The following is a 13,714-nucleotide window of genomic DNA, read 5'->3' on the forward strand; positions in this document are numbered from 1 at the left end:
GAGTCTGTCATTTCGACTGCGCATCTCACCGCTGTCACACTATTCTTGTACATGTCCTGCACTACCCTAACATACTTCTCTGCCACTCCAGACTTCCTCATACAATGCCACAACTCTTCTCTTGGCACCCTATCATAAGCTTTTTCTAAGTCCACAAACACACAATGTAACTCTTTCTGTCCTTCTCTGTACTTTTCCAACAGTATTCTCAGAGCAAACATTGCATCTGTAGTGCTCTTTCTCAGCATGAAACCATATTGCTGCTCACAGATCTTCACCTGTTTTCTAAGCCTAGCTTCTACTACTCTCCCATAACTTCATGCTGTGGCTGATCAGCTTTATGCCTCTGTAGTTACTGCAGCTCTGCACATCACCCTTGTTCTTGAAAATAGGAACCAGCACACTTCATCTCCACTCCTCAGGCATCCTCTCACTCACATATCAGCCAGCTCTCTCCCTTTACCAGTCATACTACCAACATTCAAAGTCCCCACTCTCATTTCCACCCTTCTAGTTTTCTTCTTCTCCCGCTGTTTGTGGCAACGTTTTCCTCCTCTTCTTCGTCTTCGCCCAGCAGTAGCCCAATTTCCACCGGAACCCTGTTGGGCAATAGCACCGGTGGCGGACATTGTTAACCCAGGCCGCGACCGATCCGGTATGGGAATTCGATTATGAGTCTGCATAGTTGGGTTGGCTTGTTTTACGACGGATGCCCATCCTGACGCAACCCTCCTCATTTATCCGAGCTTGGGACCGGCACTCAGAATGTACTGGCTGCACACCCCATGTGGCTGAGTACATAAACATTTCTAAGTTCCTTATTATCTTCTTATATCTTACGTATATGTCTTCATTTAGATCAGTCTGAATCAAGAAGTTTTCAAAAACCAAGTGCAAGACAGTGAAGGGTTTAAAAGACAAAAACAAATTAGATCTAGCTTGAGTCTCCCATGTGCCTTCTGGCAAATGGTAGCTGAAATTTTGGAAAAGCAAAAGCTGGACTATGCATACTTTCTTTAATCCCAACCCTAGAAGCCTAGTGAATCATGTTAGTTTGTCAAATTACCTCTAAAAATAGAATGTTTATAAAAATGCCTGTAATTCCTAAATGCTTAATGCAGTATTTTATTGAACACTGACTAAAATATGAAAGTCTACATTTATAAGCCTTCAATATATAATATAAGTCTTCATTGTTTCATTTCTTCTGCAGTGTGGTGCTTTGCAGAGACGAAAGTACGTAACTTTCCGTAACTGTGTATGATCTCCTGTTGATACATATTTCCTAACAATTTTTTTATAACATGACATTTTTCTCTTATGATGCAACCGCTAAAGATGAGTACAGCACTCATTAGCAGTTGCTAATGTATTGATGACTGAGGTAGTTAAAAAATTTTTTAACTATTTGTTTAAGAGAATAATTTGCCCATGATATCCAACTTTAAAAATCAAGGAATTTGTGAAAATGTCCAGCCTGAAAAATCTATCAATATTTTTATATCCTTTGTTAGCTAAAACTACAGGGTGTCAAGGGTACAGGTATATTTCCAGCAGTGATGTGATGATGTGCTCAGATCCAAGACACAAGCGGTCACGTGTCCTTAAGCTTCCAAGTGTACATGTCAGCTGTTGCTGAATTAGGCTCTTCTTAAAACCCCATTTCTCTAATGAAGGATGCACAAAAGTGTAGTGACTCACCACTTCTTCCTCACTGTATGTGGCATGCAGAAACAACATACTGCATGCTGTATACAGTAATATGCTTATTTGGACTGTTTTTGTCACTGCAGCTACAGAAAAAGTTTTAAATTTTTTTTTCTTTTGAAAACATACTCTCTGCAAGTAGTGGGGGAATTTTCCGTAGTCGTCACTGAACACAATGGAACGTCCTGTTTACCGTCTACTGCATAATGAAAAGTGAAATGTATTCCACTTTGAGAGGACAGGTTTGCCATAGGAACACTGATAGCAGTCACATACGCACAGTTCACCAATATCAGTGCCGTTTCTTAATGGATTTTCACCATGTTGACATGTGTCACCATCTCCGTTACGGCTGTACGAATCTTGGGGCAGAGCTTCCTGTTGTTGCTCAAACTCATATTTGTGTAACAGCAACGCATGACATCAGTGTGTGTAAATCACGTGACTATGGAAAAATGTTTCTTGCACAATTAACCATTTAAAGAGTGACTAAAAACAGACCAAATGATGAACAACTAAATAAATTAATAAAAATGAATTGCAATATAGTTGTTCATATACAGACACTTTATCGCTCACTAATTCAAGGGATGCACTACCTCTTTATAAAAGACATTCTATACCATGAGTTCATGTCCATTATTTGATAAAAACTTGAATATCCTACACAGCAAACACAGGCAAAAATGCACAACAAGAAACCCCTTAATGTCCAGAATATATATGTGGATGTAAGTGTATGTTACTGACTCACCTCATCTGTGATGGGCAGATAGTTACAGCTCGCCCCACATATGCTGCAATGCTCTGTGGAGAAAAACAATATAGCAACAGCTCTAATTACGCCAAAGCATTCAATCAGTTTGTGTCAACTTCTAAAGGCCAGTATGGGCAGTACTACATATCTGCAGCCAGAAACAGAAAATATATTTTTGTTTTGTTTGGAGGATCAGGAGAATGCACCCCTCCCTCACACACATCCTACCTCTGACCAGTTTGCTACTAACATAGGTCATGTCTGTATAACCATGTCACTGCCCTCCTTTGCTGACATCACAAAAACTGCCAGTTTGGCGGATTTCAGCCTGCAATGTGTAGCAGCGTCAGCAAACAGAATTGGGCAACACAGTCTCATTTGAGGGCGGGTGCTAAAAGGGTAAAATATGACGCATATGATGTAATTTCTGTACTTCTGGGGACAGAAACGTGGCATTTTCTCTTGAGTTTTTGGGCAAATTACACACAAACAAAGTGAAAATGCAAAGAAAATGTGACGATGCGGTGGAAAGTGGACATTTGTTGCGGGATGTTTATGATCCGGAGCTCAAATGTGTCGAGGCGATTGTGCATGCGGGAGAACACAGCTACTCTGGTTAGCTGTGCAGGCTAACACTTACCAAAATGACCTCTCACAATCGCCTTGTCTTCCCTTCCCTACTGGGAACCAAAATAAACCTCCACTTTTCGCGACTGCTTCGGTGATTGCAAACGAAAATAAAACAGTGCATCATTTTCCCATGGGAAGTTAGGCTGTGTATATATTGCGCAACGGGAGCGGCTCTCCCCATAAGTGGTCAAATCCTGCGATATCACGCAGGGTTCAAATGAGATTGCGCTGCCCTATTGAAGATGTCAGGTGGCGCATACGGACATCTGTTTTATTGGCAGAGCCTATGACCTAGACTTGTTCACCTTTCTTACTAACACCACAAATATAAAATAAGTTATGATACACCCATATATGTGTAAGATATGTGGCTTTATAGATGACATAGTGCATTTAAGAAACTGTGGCTTTATTTAAAATGTCTAACACTTTCATTTAAGATGTGCAAAAAACAAACAAACAAACAACAACAAAAAAAACAACAGATGATCTACAGTAGTGTTCAAAATAATAGTAGTGCTATGTGACTAAAAAGATTAATCCAGGTTTTGAGTATATTTCTTACTGTTACATGGGAAACAAGGTACCAGTAGATTCAGTAGATTCTCACAAATCCAACAAGACCAAGCATTCATGATAGGCACACTCTTAAGGCTATGAAATTGGGCTATTAGTAAAAAAAAAAGTAGAAAAGGGGGTGTTCACAATAATAGTAGCATTTGCTGTTGACGCTACAAACGCAAAACTATTATGTTCAAACTGCTTTTTTAGCAATCCTGTGAATCACTAAACTAGTATTTAGTTGTATAACCACAGTTTTTTTTTATTTCTTCACATCTGCGAGGTATTAATTTTGTTGGTTTGGAACCAAGATTTTGCTCGTCTACGAGTGTGCTTGGGGTCATTGTCTTGTTGAAACACCCATTTCAAGGGCATGTCCTCTTCAGCATAAGGCAACATGACCTCTTCAAGTATTTTGACATATCCAAACTGATTCATGATACCTGGTATGCGATATATAGGCCCAACACCATAGTAAGAGAAACATGCCAGAGAGTAAACTGAGCGACCTTATGTCAAAAACTGATTTATGGCCCTGTCAGCCAATCAGAATCGACTACGTCACTAACCCCCGCCCATAACCCCACCCCCTTATGACGTCACAGCCAATCAGAATTGACTACGTCACTATGTCCCGCCCCTAAGCCCCGCCCTTGGATCCTCCCATAACCCCGCCCCAAGCTCCACCCCTAACCCCGCCCCTAGCACCTCCCCTAACCCAACCCCAAGCTCCGCCTCCAAGCCCTACCTCCCCTCCCACCCGGGATTAATATTTTAATGTCATTTTATTTCATGAATTAAAGAACGATTAAAAAAATACCTAGATCTTTTTTAATGTATTAAAGAATTAACTAATTCTGAAATAATTAAACATAAATCAGTGTCTAATATTTAATACCCCTTTAATATTTTTTAATTCTTAAATTAAAGCACGTCCTTTTATGGTTTTTAATGCCTCAATTAAAGAAGGATTAAAAAATACCCGTATCTTTTGCACAATTATGGGAGGTTTTCTTCAATTTAGTGATTAAACACGAATATTTTAATACCCCTTTAATATTTTTTAATTCTTAAATTAATGCGTCTCCTTTTCTGTTTTTTAATTCTTAAATTAAAGAAGGGTTAAAAATAACCGTCTCTCGGCTGTAACGGCTGTAAGTCTTTGCAGCAAGACGGTCAAATACCCACGCATAGAGCACCTCACGGAAACATGACCCCACGGCTGTAATACCTGCTGCAGACGCTAGCTGTGTGCGTGTGTGTCTGTCTGGGGTGTGTGTGCGTGTGTGTGTGTGTTTCGGAGCTCTGTGTGTGTGTGTGTGTGTGTGACCTGCGCAGCGGGGGTGTCACGCCGGATGGTCTTTTATAACATAGTAGAGAAGCTTGAATCTTTGGTTGAAGCTTGAATGTTTTATTACATCCGATTTCCTGATGACGGGGTCGTTCGCTGGGCTTGTTTGAAGACGGAAAAACAAAGCTTATTCTTAGTCACGATAGATGCAGTTTCTTTTAAGATATTACCCGGTCGATCAGGGGCTGCGGGACACCCGCTGATCGGAGATGCCGCCCGAGGTGATGAAGGCGGAAAAAACAAAGTTTCTTCTCAGTCACGCCAGATGGTGTTTTTATTCATCCGAGGCGTTGAATTAAGCCCCGCGGGCCGAAGACAGGGTTTAAAAATCCCCTTTTCGATGACAGAGTGACATACAGCATTCACCATGGCGAGACGAACTCCGATCCTCCGTTACATCTGTGAGACGCCGTGAACATCACCAAGACGACAGAGGGTCACTCGCTCCAAAAAAGCGAGGATGTACGTCAGCCGCTTGAGTCAGCCGATACTGGAGGAAGATTTGGTGTACGGCCTGGAGGGGCCCGAATGTTTAACTTACACGTTCGATCCGTATTTTGCCCAAGTAAGTTTCTTCACTCTGGCTGAGGGTGAGACTGCCACTCGAGGAACCCCGCAGGTGGTGCTTACTTCCGCCGACTGGGGAGTGTTCTCTGCGGCTGCAGGGTCGATGATTCGTGACACGGTCAACCCTGAGCCTCCAGGAGATCGGACGCCGGAAAAGAGGAAAACTCACTTCCAACTCACCTGGCTCAGCCCCCAGGGGCCGCGCTATAGGGTGATATTTCAGCGGGGACCTCCTGACGCTGACTCTGAGGGTGAAATTAAATTGGAGAGAGTTAGTGCCAGCGGCCACGTCAGATCCGTCACAGCCGCGGCTGAGAGCTGGGACGAGTTGTTCAACACCTGCAACGAGAGGATTACGGGCCTTTTTACAAGGTGTCTGGCCTGGAGGGATGTGATCGAAGTCCGAAAAAACTTGGCACCTTTTTACTTAAAAAAAAAAAAAAAAAACTCTGCCGTAGCTCCTCCCCCGCATGCACAGGGATTTCTATAAAAAAACCAGCGGACCATATCTCATTTAAGCATCGGACGACGGACCAGCATGAGCTCCTCAACCTCCCCCATCGCACCGGCCGATGACATCACTTGTGACTGCGCACTCGCCTGTGGAAGAGACCTGCCATCCCCGGGGCAGGCCTGGACGAGATCCGCCGAGCCGGTCGTGAACCAGGATCGGCGCCAGAAGGCTTCACGGACCCGCGGCGGGTACGAGACCCCGTGGGGAGTTCAGCTCGAACTGGTCTGGGGCGAGATCCATCCTTCTCACTCGCTTTCTAGCCCGGGAGGCATGGGCTCTCTTCCCGCTGTCACGGAGGCCGCAAGTCCGGAAGTGTAGAAAGAAGCGTTGACCTTTGATTTTTTTTGTGAAAAAATGCTTCGGATGTGTAGAAAATGCTCTCCCGATCATACCTTTAAAGTTTTATCGCGTTTGCACGCTTTAAACCCCCGTTATTAAGCATAGAAAGCGTTGACCTTTGATTTTTTTATGTGTGTTTTTTCGCCTGAAAACAGGATGGACGTGTGAGAGCGGCCTCCCGATCATACCTTTAAAGTTTTATCGTGTTTGCACGCATTAAACCCCCGTTATTAAGCGTAGAAAGAAGCGTTGACCTTTGATTTTTTTATGTTTTTTTGTGAAAAATGTTCTGGATGTGTAGAAAACGCACCCCCGATCATACCTTTAATGTTTTTCGTTTTTTGCATCGTTGTTATTAAGTAGAGAAGTGCTGAAAGTTGTTTTTAAACCATATGCTGAATAAAAGTGATGAAGGCCGGAGATGAGTTTCAGTCGGTGTTTTATTAGTAACAATATCAATCAATCAATCAATTTTATTTATATAGCGCCAAATCACAACAAACAGTTGCCCCAAGGCGCTTTATATTGTAAGGCAAGGCCATACAATAATTACGTAAAAACCCCAACGGTCAAAACGACCCCCTGTGAGCAAGCACTTGGCGACAGTGGGAAGGAAAAACTCCCTTTTAACAGGAAGAAACCTCCAACAGAACCAGGCTCAAGGAGGGGCAGTCTTCTGCTGGGACTGGTTGGGGCTGAGGGAGAGAACCAGGAAAAAGACATGCTGTGGAGGGGAGCAGAGATCAATCACTAATGATTAAATGCAGAGTGGTGCATACAGAGCAAAAAGAGAAAGAAACACTCAGTGCATCATGGGAACCCCCCAGCAGTCTAAGTCTATAGCAGTATAACTAAGGGATGGTTCAGGGTCACCTGATCCAGCCCTAACTATAAGCTTTAGCAAAAAGGAAAGTTTTAAGCCTAATCTTAAAAGTAGAGAGGGTGTCTGTCTCCCTGATCCGAATTGGGAGCTGGTTCCACAGGAGAGGAGCCTGAAAGCTGAAGGCTCTGCCTCCCATTCTACTCTTACAAACCCTAGGAACTACAAGTAAGCCTGCAGTCTGAGAGCGAAGCGCTCTATTGGGGTGATATGGTACTATGAGGTCCCTAAGATAAGATGGGACCTGATTATTCAAAACCTTATAAGTAAGAAGAAGAATTTTAAATTCTATTCTAGAATTAACAGGAAGCCAATGAAGAGAGGCCAATATGGGTGAGATATGCTCTCTCCTTGTAATCCCCGTTAGTACTCTAGCTGCAGAATTTTGAATTAACTGAAGGCTTTTCAGGGAACTTTTAGGACAACCTGATAATAATGAATTACAATAGTCCAGCCTAGAGGAAATAAATGCATGAATTAGTTTTTCAGCATCACTCTGAGACAAGACCTTTCTAATTTTAGAGATATTGCGTAAATGCAAAAAAGCAGTCCTACATATTTGTTTAATATGCGCTTTGAATGACGTATCCTGATCAAAAATGACTCCAAGATTTCTCACAGTATTACTAGAGGTCAGGGTAATGCCATCCAGAGTAAGGATCTGGTTAGACACCATGTTTCTAAGATTTGTGGGGCCAGTACAATAACTTTAGTTTTATCTGAGTTTAAAAGCAGGAAATTAGAGGTCATCCATGTCTTTATGTCTGTAAGACAATCCTGCAGTTTAGCTAATTGGTGTGTGTCCTCTGGCTTCATGGATAGATAAAGCTGGGTATCATCTGCGTAACAATGAAAATTTAAGCAATGCCGTCTAATAATACTGCCTAAGGGAAGCATGTATAAAGTGAATAAAATTGGTCCTAGCACAGAACCTTGTGGAACTCCATAATTAACCTTAGTCTGTGAAGAAGATTCCCCATTTACATGAACAAATTGTAATCTATTAGATAAATATGATTCAAACCACTGCAGCGCAGTGCCTTTAATACCTATGGCAATGCTCTAATCTCTGTAATAAAATTTTATGGTCAACAGTATCAAAAGCAGCACTGAGGTCTAACAGAACAAGCACAGAGATGAGTCCACTGTCTGAGGCCATAAGAAGATCATTTGTAACCTTCACTAATGCTGTTTCTGTACTATGATGAATTCTAAGAAGGGTTAAAAGAAGGGTTTCATCCGGTGAGCTGCTCCGTCCTTTTTTAAGCTTCTGAAACTGGTTGCGGGCTTGCAGGTTTGATACGCACGCCACCGGAATGTTCCCCTCCTGTAAAATATTGAGGAACTTCACCCAACCTGTAGGGGGGCTCGATTTCTTGAACGAGGATCCGACATGTTTCATAAGATCTATGGCGTGAGACCCCCTCACGACTTTCCCCTTGCAAATAAATTCCCCCGACGGACTCCAGCGTGTATCACCCATCGACAATTTCCTCATAATATATTCAGCGTTTCTATGCTCTCTGGAGGGGATATTCTTCAGGACCTCTGTCAGTCTCATCCAGCTCCTCCTCCTCCACCCCCTCCTCCTCAGGTTGCTTAGCGACGCGAGTCTCTTGCGGGGGGTGATTCGAGTTACCCGTTTGATCAGGGTTAAATAGCGCTGCAGCAGAGCCTCATACTTTTTAATTTTTTCATAAGGGGAGTGAGTACGTTCCTTCAGCACCGCCCGCATTCGCGAGTCTAAATCATTTTCCGCCGTTTGTCTGATGTTATTTCCGCTCGGCGGAACGGAATGTCCGAGTTGAAACATCTGTTGAGGAGTCAGTAAAAACATTTTTGCGCCGCTTTGAACGCCATTATCCTCTGGGCAGTATTAGACTCGTTATAACGGGCAGGGCCGCGGCGAGCAGAGGCAGGAGAAAGCCGCCCGTCTGAATCAGCGCTCACCGCTTCCTTTTGTAACTGGTTTTTCTATCGGCCAGAAGACGTAAAACTCTTTTTCTTTTTTCAAGGCATGGAATTGAGAGTCGCTCAAGGCGATATTCCCCTTTAATATATTCAAAGCGATCTCGGATAAAGTTTTCAGAAGCTCCGGCCTGCAGGCTGTAGTGACGCTCCCTCGCCCCGGCTCTGATTAGCGCTTTAAGAGCAGGGGTGTTCCTTTTTAAGAGAGCTCATATCCGTTTATCTTTCTGTAAATAAACCGTGGGCCACTATTGCGGGAGTAATCCCGATCTCAGTCTGAACTGGACACTCCTGCATGCAATCCAGTAATAAATACCCGTAAGGTACGCTTGTAGCATCATCAAGAGCCTCCAAAAAAAATTTTCTGCCGGGAAACATTTGCTGAGCCAGAATGTTCATCTGTAACTTGTCTCTGGGGTTTTTAAACAGCACCATATAATTACAATTCAAACTGATGGTTCGACTGTATTTCCCTTTATGAAACACGTTCTGTGTGATCATGATGACGCTCATATTCCAGTGATGTCTGTACTGGGTGAAAATTCTTACAACTTCAGGATGAACCGTTGCTTGAAAGATGAGATCGTCCAAAATAACCAGATGGCTCTGACCTTCAGGGAAAAGGCTGTTGTCCAGAAATGAGTCAGGGAGTCCTCTTACAAATTTAATATTTTTATTCTTCAGTCCAGAATACAGAGGTTGTTCAGACGTATACAGCCATACAATGTTGTCAGGCACATATCTCATAGCATGGCTACAATTTTCCAGCAATGTTTTCACAAACACAGTCTTTCCCGAACCACTCGGTCCAACGATTAGACAGGAGAATGGGGGCTGAAGTCTGGGGTCAAACTCCACCGTATTTCCCGAGTGAGACATGTTTCAAAATCCGAACTGTTCGGTTTCCCCGTCCTTTAAAAGACGCCGCTTGTCATACACCACCCTGAAGGATTTTTGAAATGACACGTTTGTCAAACTGAAACTGCTTTTATGATGTTTAATTCCCTGCTGCGGTGTTTTGATAGATGCAGCGAGGGCGGGGTCTTTTATATAACCCTCGACCAGATCTTTGACGCTGTCAAAGTTTATTTTCTGACAGCTCTCGTGCGTTTGAGTGATCCACTTCACGCATGACCGTTTTACCTCGTACGGTTTTATATGCGTAACTTTTAGGCCCCGCTGCTGCAAACTCTGTGATGACGTCGCCGTTCAACTCATCGGTGAGCTGCCCCAGATAATTACCGGTAGGCAGCGGGGTTTCACCCCGCCTACAAACGTAAATCAGGCTATCGGTATCATAATACAGAATCTTGTCAGGATTTGCCACAGCCTCCATAAAACTGTACAAGGTCAAACGCGCTTACGCCGTTGTAAACGCTGCGATGAAAATATTGACGGCTTTACCCGGTCGGCTGACGTACCGCGGGCCGTACCTCCATTGAACCATAGCCACCTGACTGCTGAGGAATGTTAGATATGTGACCTCGTACTCTTCAGAAAACAGATACCCGAACAGATCGTCAGCGTTTTTAACGAGCGCGGTCTGCGTTAGATTTGACCTCTGAGCGAATTTCCCCCAGAAGGAGTTGAGGCAGATGTTAGCCATCTGTCGTTTTGCCGGATTGTGACTGATTTTTTCTGGGTCTAAACAAATCTTCTGATTCAGCCAGTCCGTGATATATTTTTCTCTGCTCTCGGGGTCTTTATCAAATTCGGGAGGGAAACCGGAGGCTTCCTGCTTGTGTTTTAAGAAGGTGTTTATGTACCCCTCAAAGATTTTATCACTTTTTTCCTCAAAATGCCAGACTTCAAAAATCTTAGCTACAACGTAGCCTGTATCCAGAGCTTTGTGGAATTCCGGGGTCGTCCAAGTCCCAGACAGAGCTCTCTGCTGCTGACTGTGTGTGCACGCTCCCGCTTGATTATTTTCATCGGCGCAGGTGCGACAGAGAGTAAACACCAGTTTACCTTGAGGAGTTCTATGTGGGAGGACGGGGAATTTTAGCCCCCGGGGGGATACACGACGGCTTTGATGAGCCCGAAATAAGTCCTGGGGTCTCGGAAATTTCTCTCGATAATTTCTGGATGCCCAGTGGGATATGTGAAATTTACGTTAACGTAAGGATACAGCGAGGTCACATCGACGTAATAGACCCTCTCATCTAGCTTAGCCGTGTACCTCAGACGGGACGCGCAAGTCCGACCGTCGTATAAAGCGTTGCGAGGTTCGAGGGGCAGCGGTAACCCCCTGCGGCTGAGGAAGCGGCGAATGCTCTCATCCCTCAGCCCCATTTCAAGCCACTGATGTTCCCAAATTACGCTGAGGGTGATGCCCGGCATAGCCCGCAGAAAGGCTATTTTTTTCTGACACACTGCGTGGAGCTCTCCAAATGAAGTGTTTGTGAGAGGGTTTATTTCATGCTGTGTAAAACACGTTGCACACCCGCGGTAAAAACACCCGAGAAACTCCCACACTTTTACCCGCCCGTCAATCTGAGCATACCCATCAACATAATAACCTCCTATTTTTTTCTCGCCCCTGTTTAGAGCGTGATCGATGGCAATGTTTTGCCAATGTTTAACCACTGCACGGCCACGTCCGAATATTTTTTATGCTTTGTTCTATAATTGTCGGCGGAGGGGATCGCCAGCGTTTTTGGAGCGAGAAAGTTAGTTTGGAAGACTTTCATACACGCCGAGGCGATTGTAACGCAGGTAAAAGGATCCACGCGTGTTTCAGCGATGAATTCAGCGATAAATTTGGAGTAGGCTGCAGCCAGGATTTTTGTATCGTTATCACAATACATAACGGCCTCGGCTTTAAAATCGAAAATTGCGTTTTTTTTGCTCACGTACCACGCGTTAAATTCCTCACTTTCTCCCTCTGACGTATTTGCGACCCCGTAAGCCGCAGAGTCAGGGTACGGCCCGACATAGTTCAGATTTTTTTCTGAACTGAACAGGTGCGGAAAGTAACCTTTGCGGACGATTTCGTCTTTCAGCTGGATTCCCAGGGTTTTAGGCATCTGAGATAAGCGCATTGTAAGGAAAGATAACGAATCTATATATTTCTGTTTAAAGGCAGCGTCTGTCATGAGTAATAGTTTACTCCCGGTCATAATCACAGCGGGGGTTACGCCCTGCTGGACTAAATACTTTAGAAGCAGATAGCCGTCAAAACCTTTTGAGTGGTGAGCGATGAACACGTATTCTTTGAATTTTCTCATTCTAAAATGTTTAAAGAAGCGGGCTACGCAGTCTGTCCCCCACGCGCATCAAAAATCACCTGTCTTTGTTACAGCGCTGACGTAAAACGGCACGTGTTCCCCGTTATTATCGACATACGTTTCAAAGTCATAAAAAACGTATTTCTCTGAATGCGTCTCTTCAGCTTTGACCGGCGTCATATAGCAGAGGTGACCCTCGCTGCATATATGACACCTCTTCTGCTTACACACGTGCGGAGCGCTGTTTTTAGAAAATGCTATGTAATACTCGCGTTTACATCGAGGGCATTTTTTTCTGTTATCACACACATTAACGAACTTACCGGCGGAAGGACGATACCTCGGCTGTTTATGCAGGCTGTAACAGGCGGGCGAGCGACATTCGCTGCAGAATACCGGGTTATTTTTCTCGTAACACTGCGTGGATTCACAAATTTTACAATATGACGTACAATTATGGGAGGCGGGGTTATTGTACCCCTCAAAGCAAAACTCACATACATATCTCACTCCCAAAAATCTCTTTAAATCGGTGATTCCGTAAAAATGATTATTAAACAGAAAAACGAAAAGAGTTTTCTGCTGCGCCGGTATTCCTGTTTGGAATTTTGTCAGCTTTCTCTCCCCTTCAGCTCTGAAAAACACCACAATTTTACAACCCAGAACGTTTTCAAATTTTCCCACCTGCTCTAAAGATACTGGCATAGCAGCCGTTAATCCGACGCTAATTTGTAACGCCAGCCCGCGCTGCTCTGCCTCGTGCGTAGTCAGATGAGGATTCAATAATTGAACGAGGTTTATCGCGAAACATAAACTGTTGTCAGAATTATACACGATATTAAGGCATTTGGATTTTTTCCTCAGAACCTCGTGATGGAGGAGGTCATCTATTCTGCGCTTCCCCGCGCTGTTCTGGTTGCGGATGACATGGACCACTAATTCCAGAGACTCGTCGGATAAAACGTTGGAATTCGATTGTATCAATCATTCTAGCAGATTTTGGAAGCCCGTCACATCGCCCGCGTCGTTATATGAGCTGTTCAAAGCGGCCTCGTTGTAGACTGAGTCCCCACGAATCTCCATTTGGATAAAGTCCCCGGCCCTGGCGTGTGTTAAAGCCTTTTCGACCGAGTTCTGAAGAGTCCCAACGACGTTACGATAAAATTCCGCGTAGTTGGGAATTTCGTCGACGCGGTGGAAATTTAGAGGCTGC

General features: G+C 44.0%; 1 protein-coding gene across 2 annotated transcripts in view; it reads right to left on the reverse strand.

Moving 5' to 3' along the window:
• LOC117521138 (RING finger protein 212B-like) overlaps nt 1-13,714 on the reverse strand; it is a 50,526-nt gene that overhangs the window by 23,461 nt on the left and 13,351 nt on the right. For both annotated transcript variants that reach the window (XM_034182471.1, XM_034182472.1), the window contains exon 3: nt 2,462-2,514. In XM_034182471.1, coding sequence (XP_034038362.1) covers nt 2,462-2,514 — 53 coding nt within the window. The remainder of the gene's footprint in view (nt 1-2,461; nt 2,515-13,714) is intronic.

The sequence above is a fragment of the Thalassophryne amazonica genome, chromosome 12 (genome assembly GCF_902500255.1).
Source record: "Thalassophryne amazonica chromosome 12, fThaAma1.1, whole genome shotgun sequence".
In the NCBI taxonomy this organism is placed as follows: domain Eukaryota; kingdom Metazoa; phylum Chordata; class Actinopteri; order Batrachoidiformes; family Batrachoididae; genus Thalassophryne; species Thalassophryne amazonica.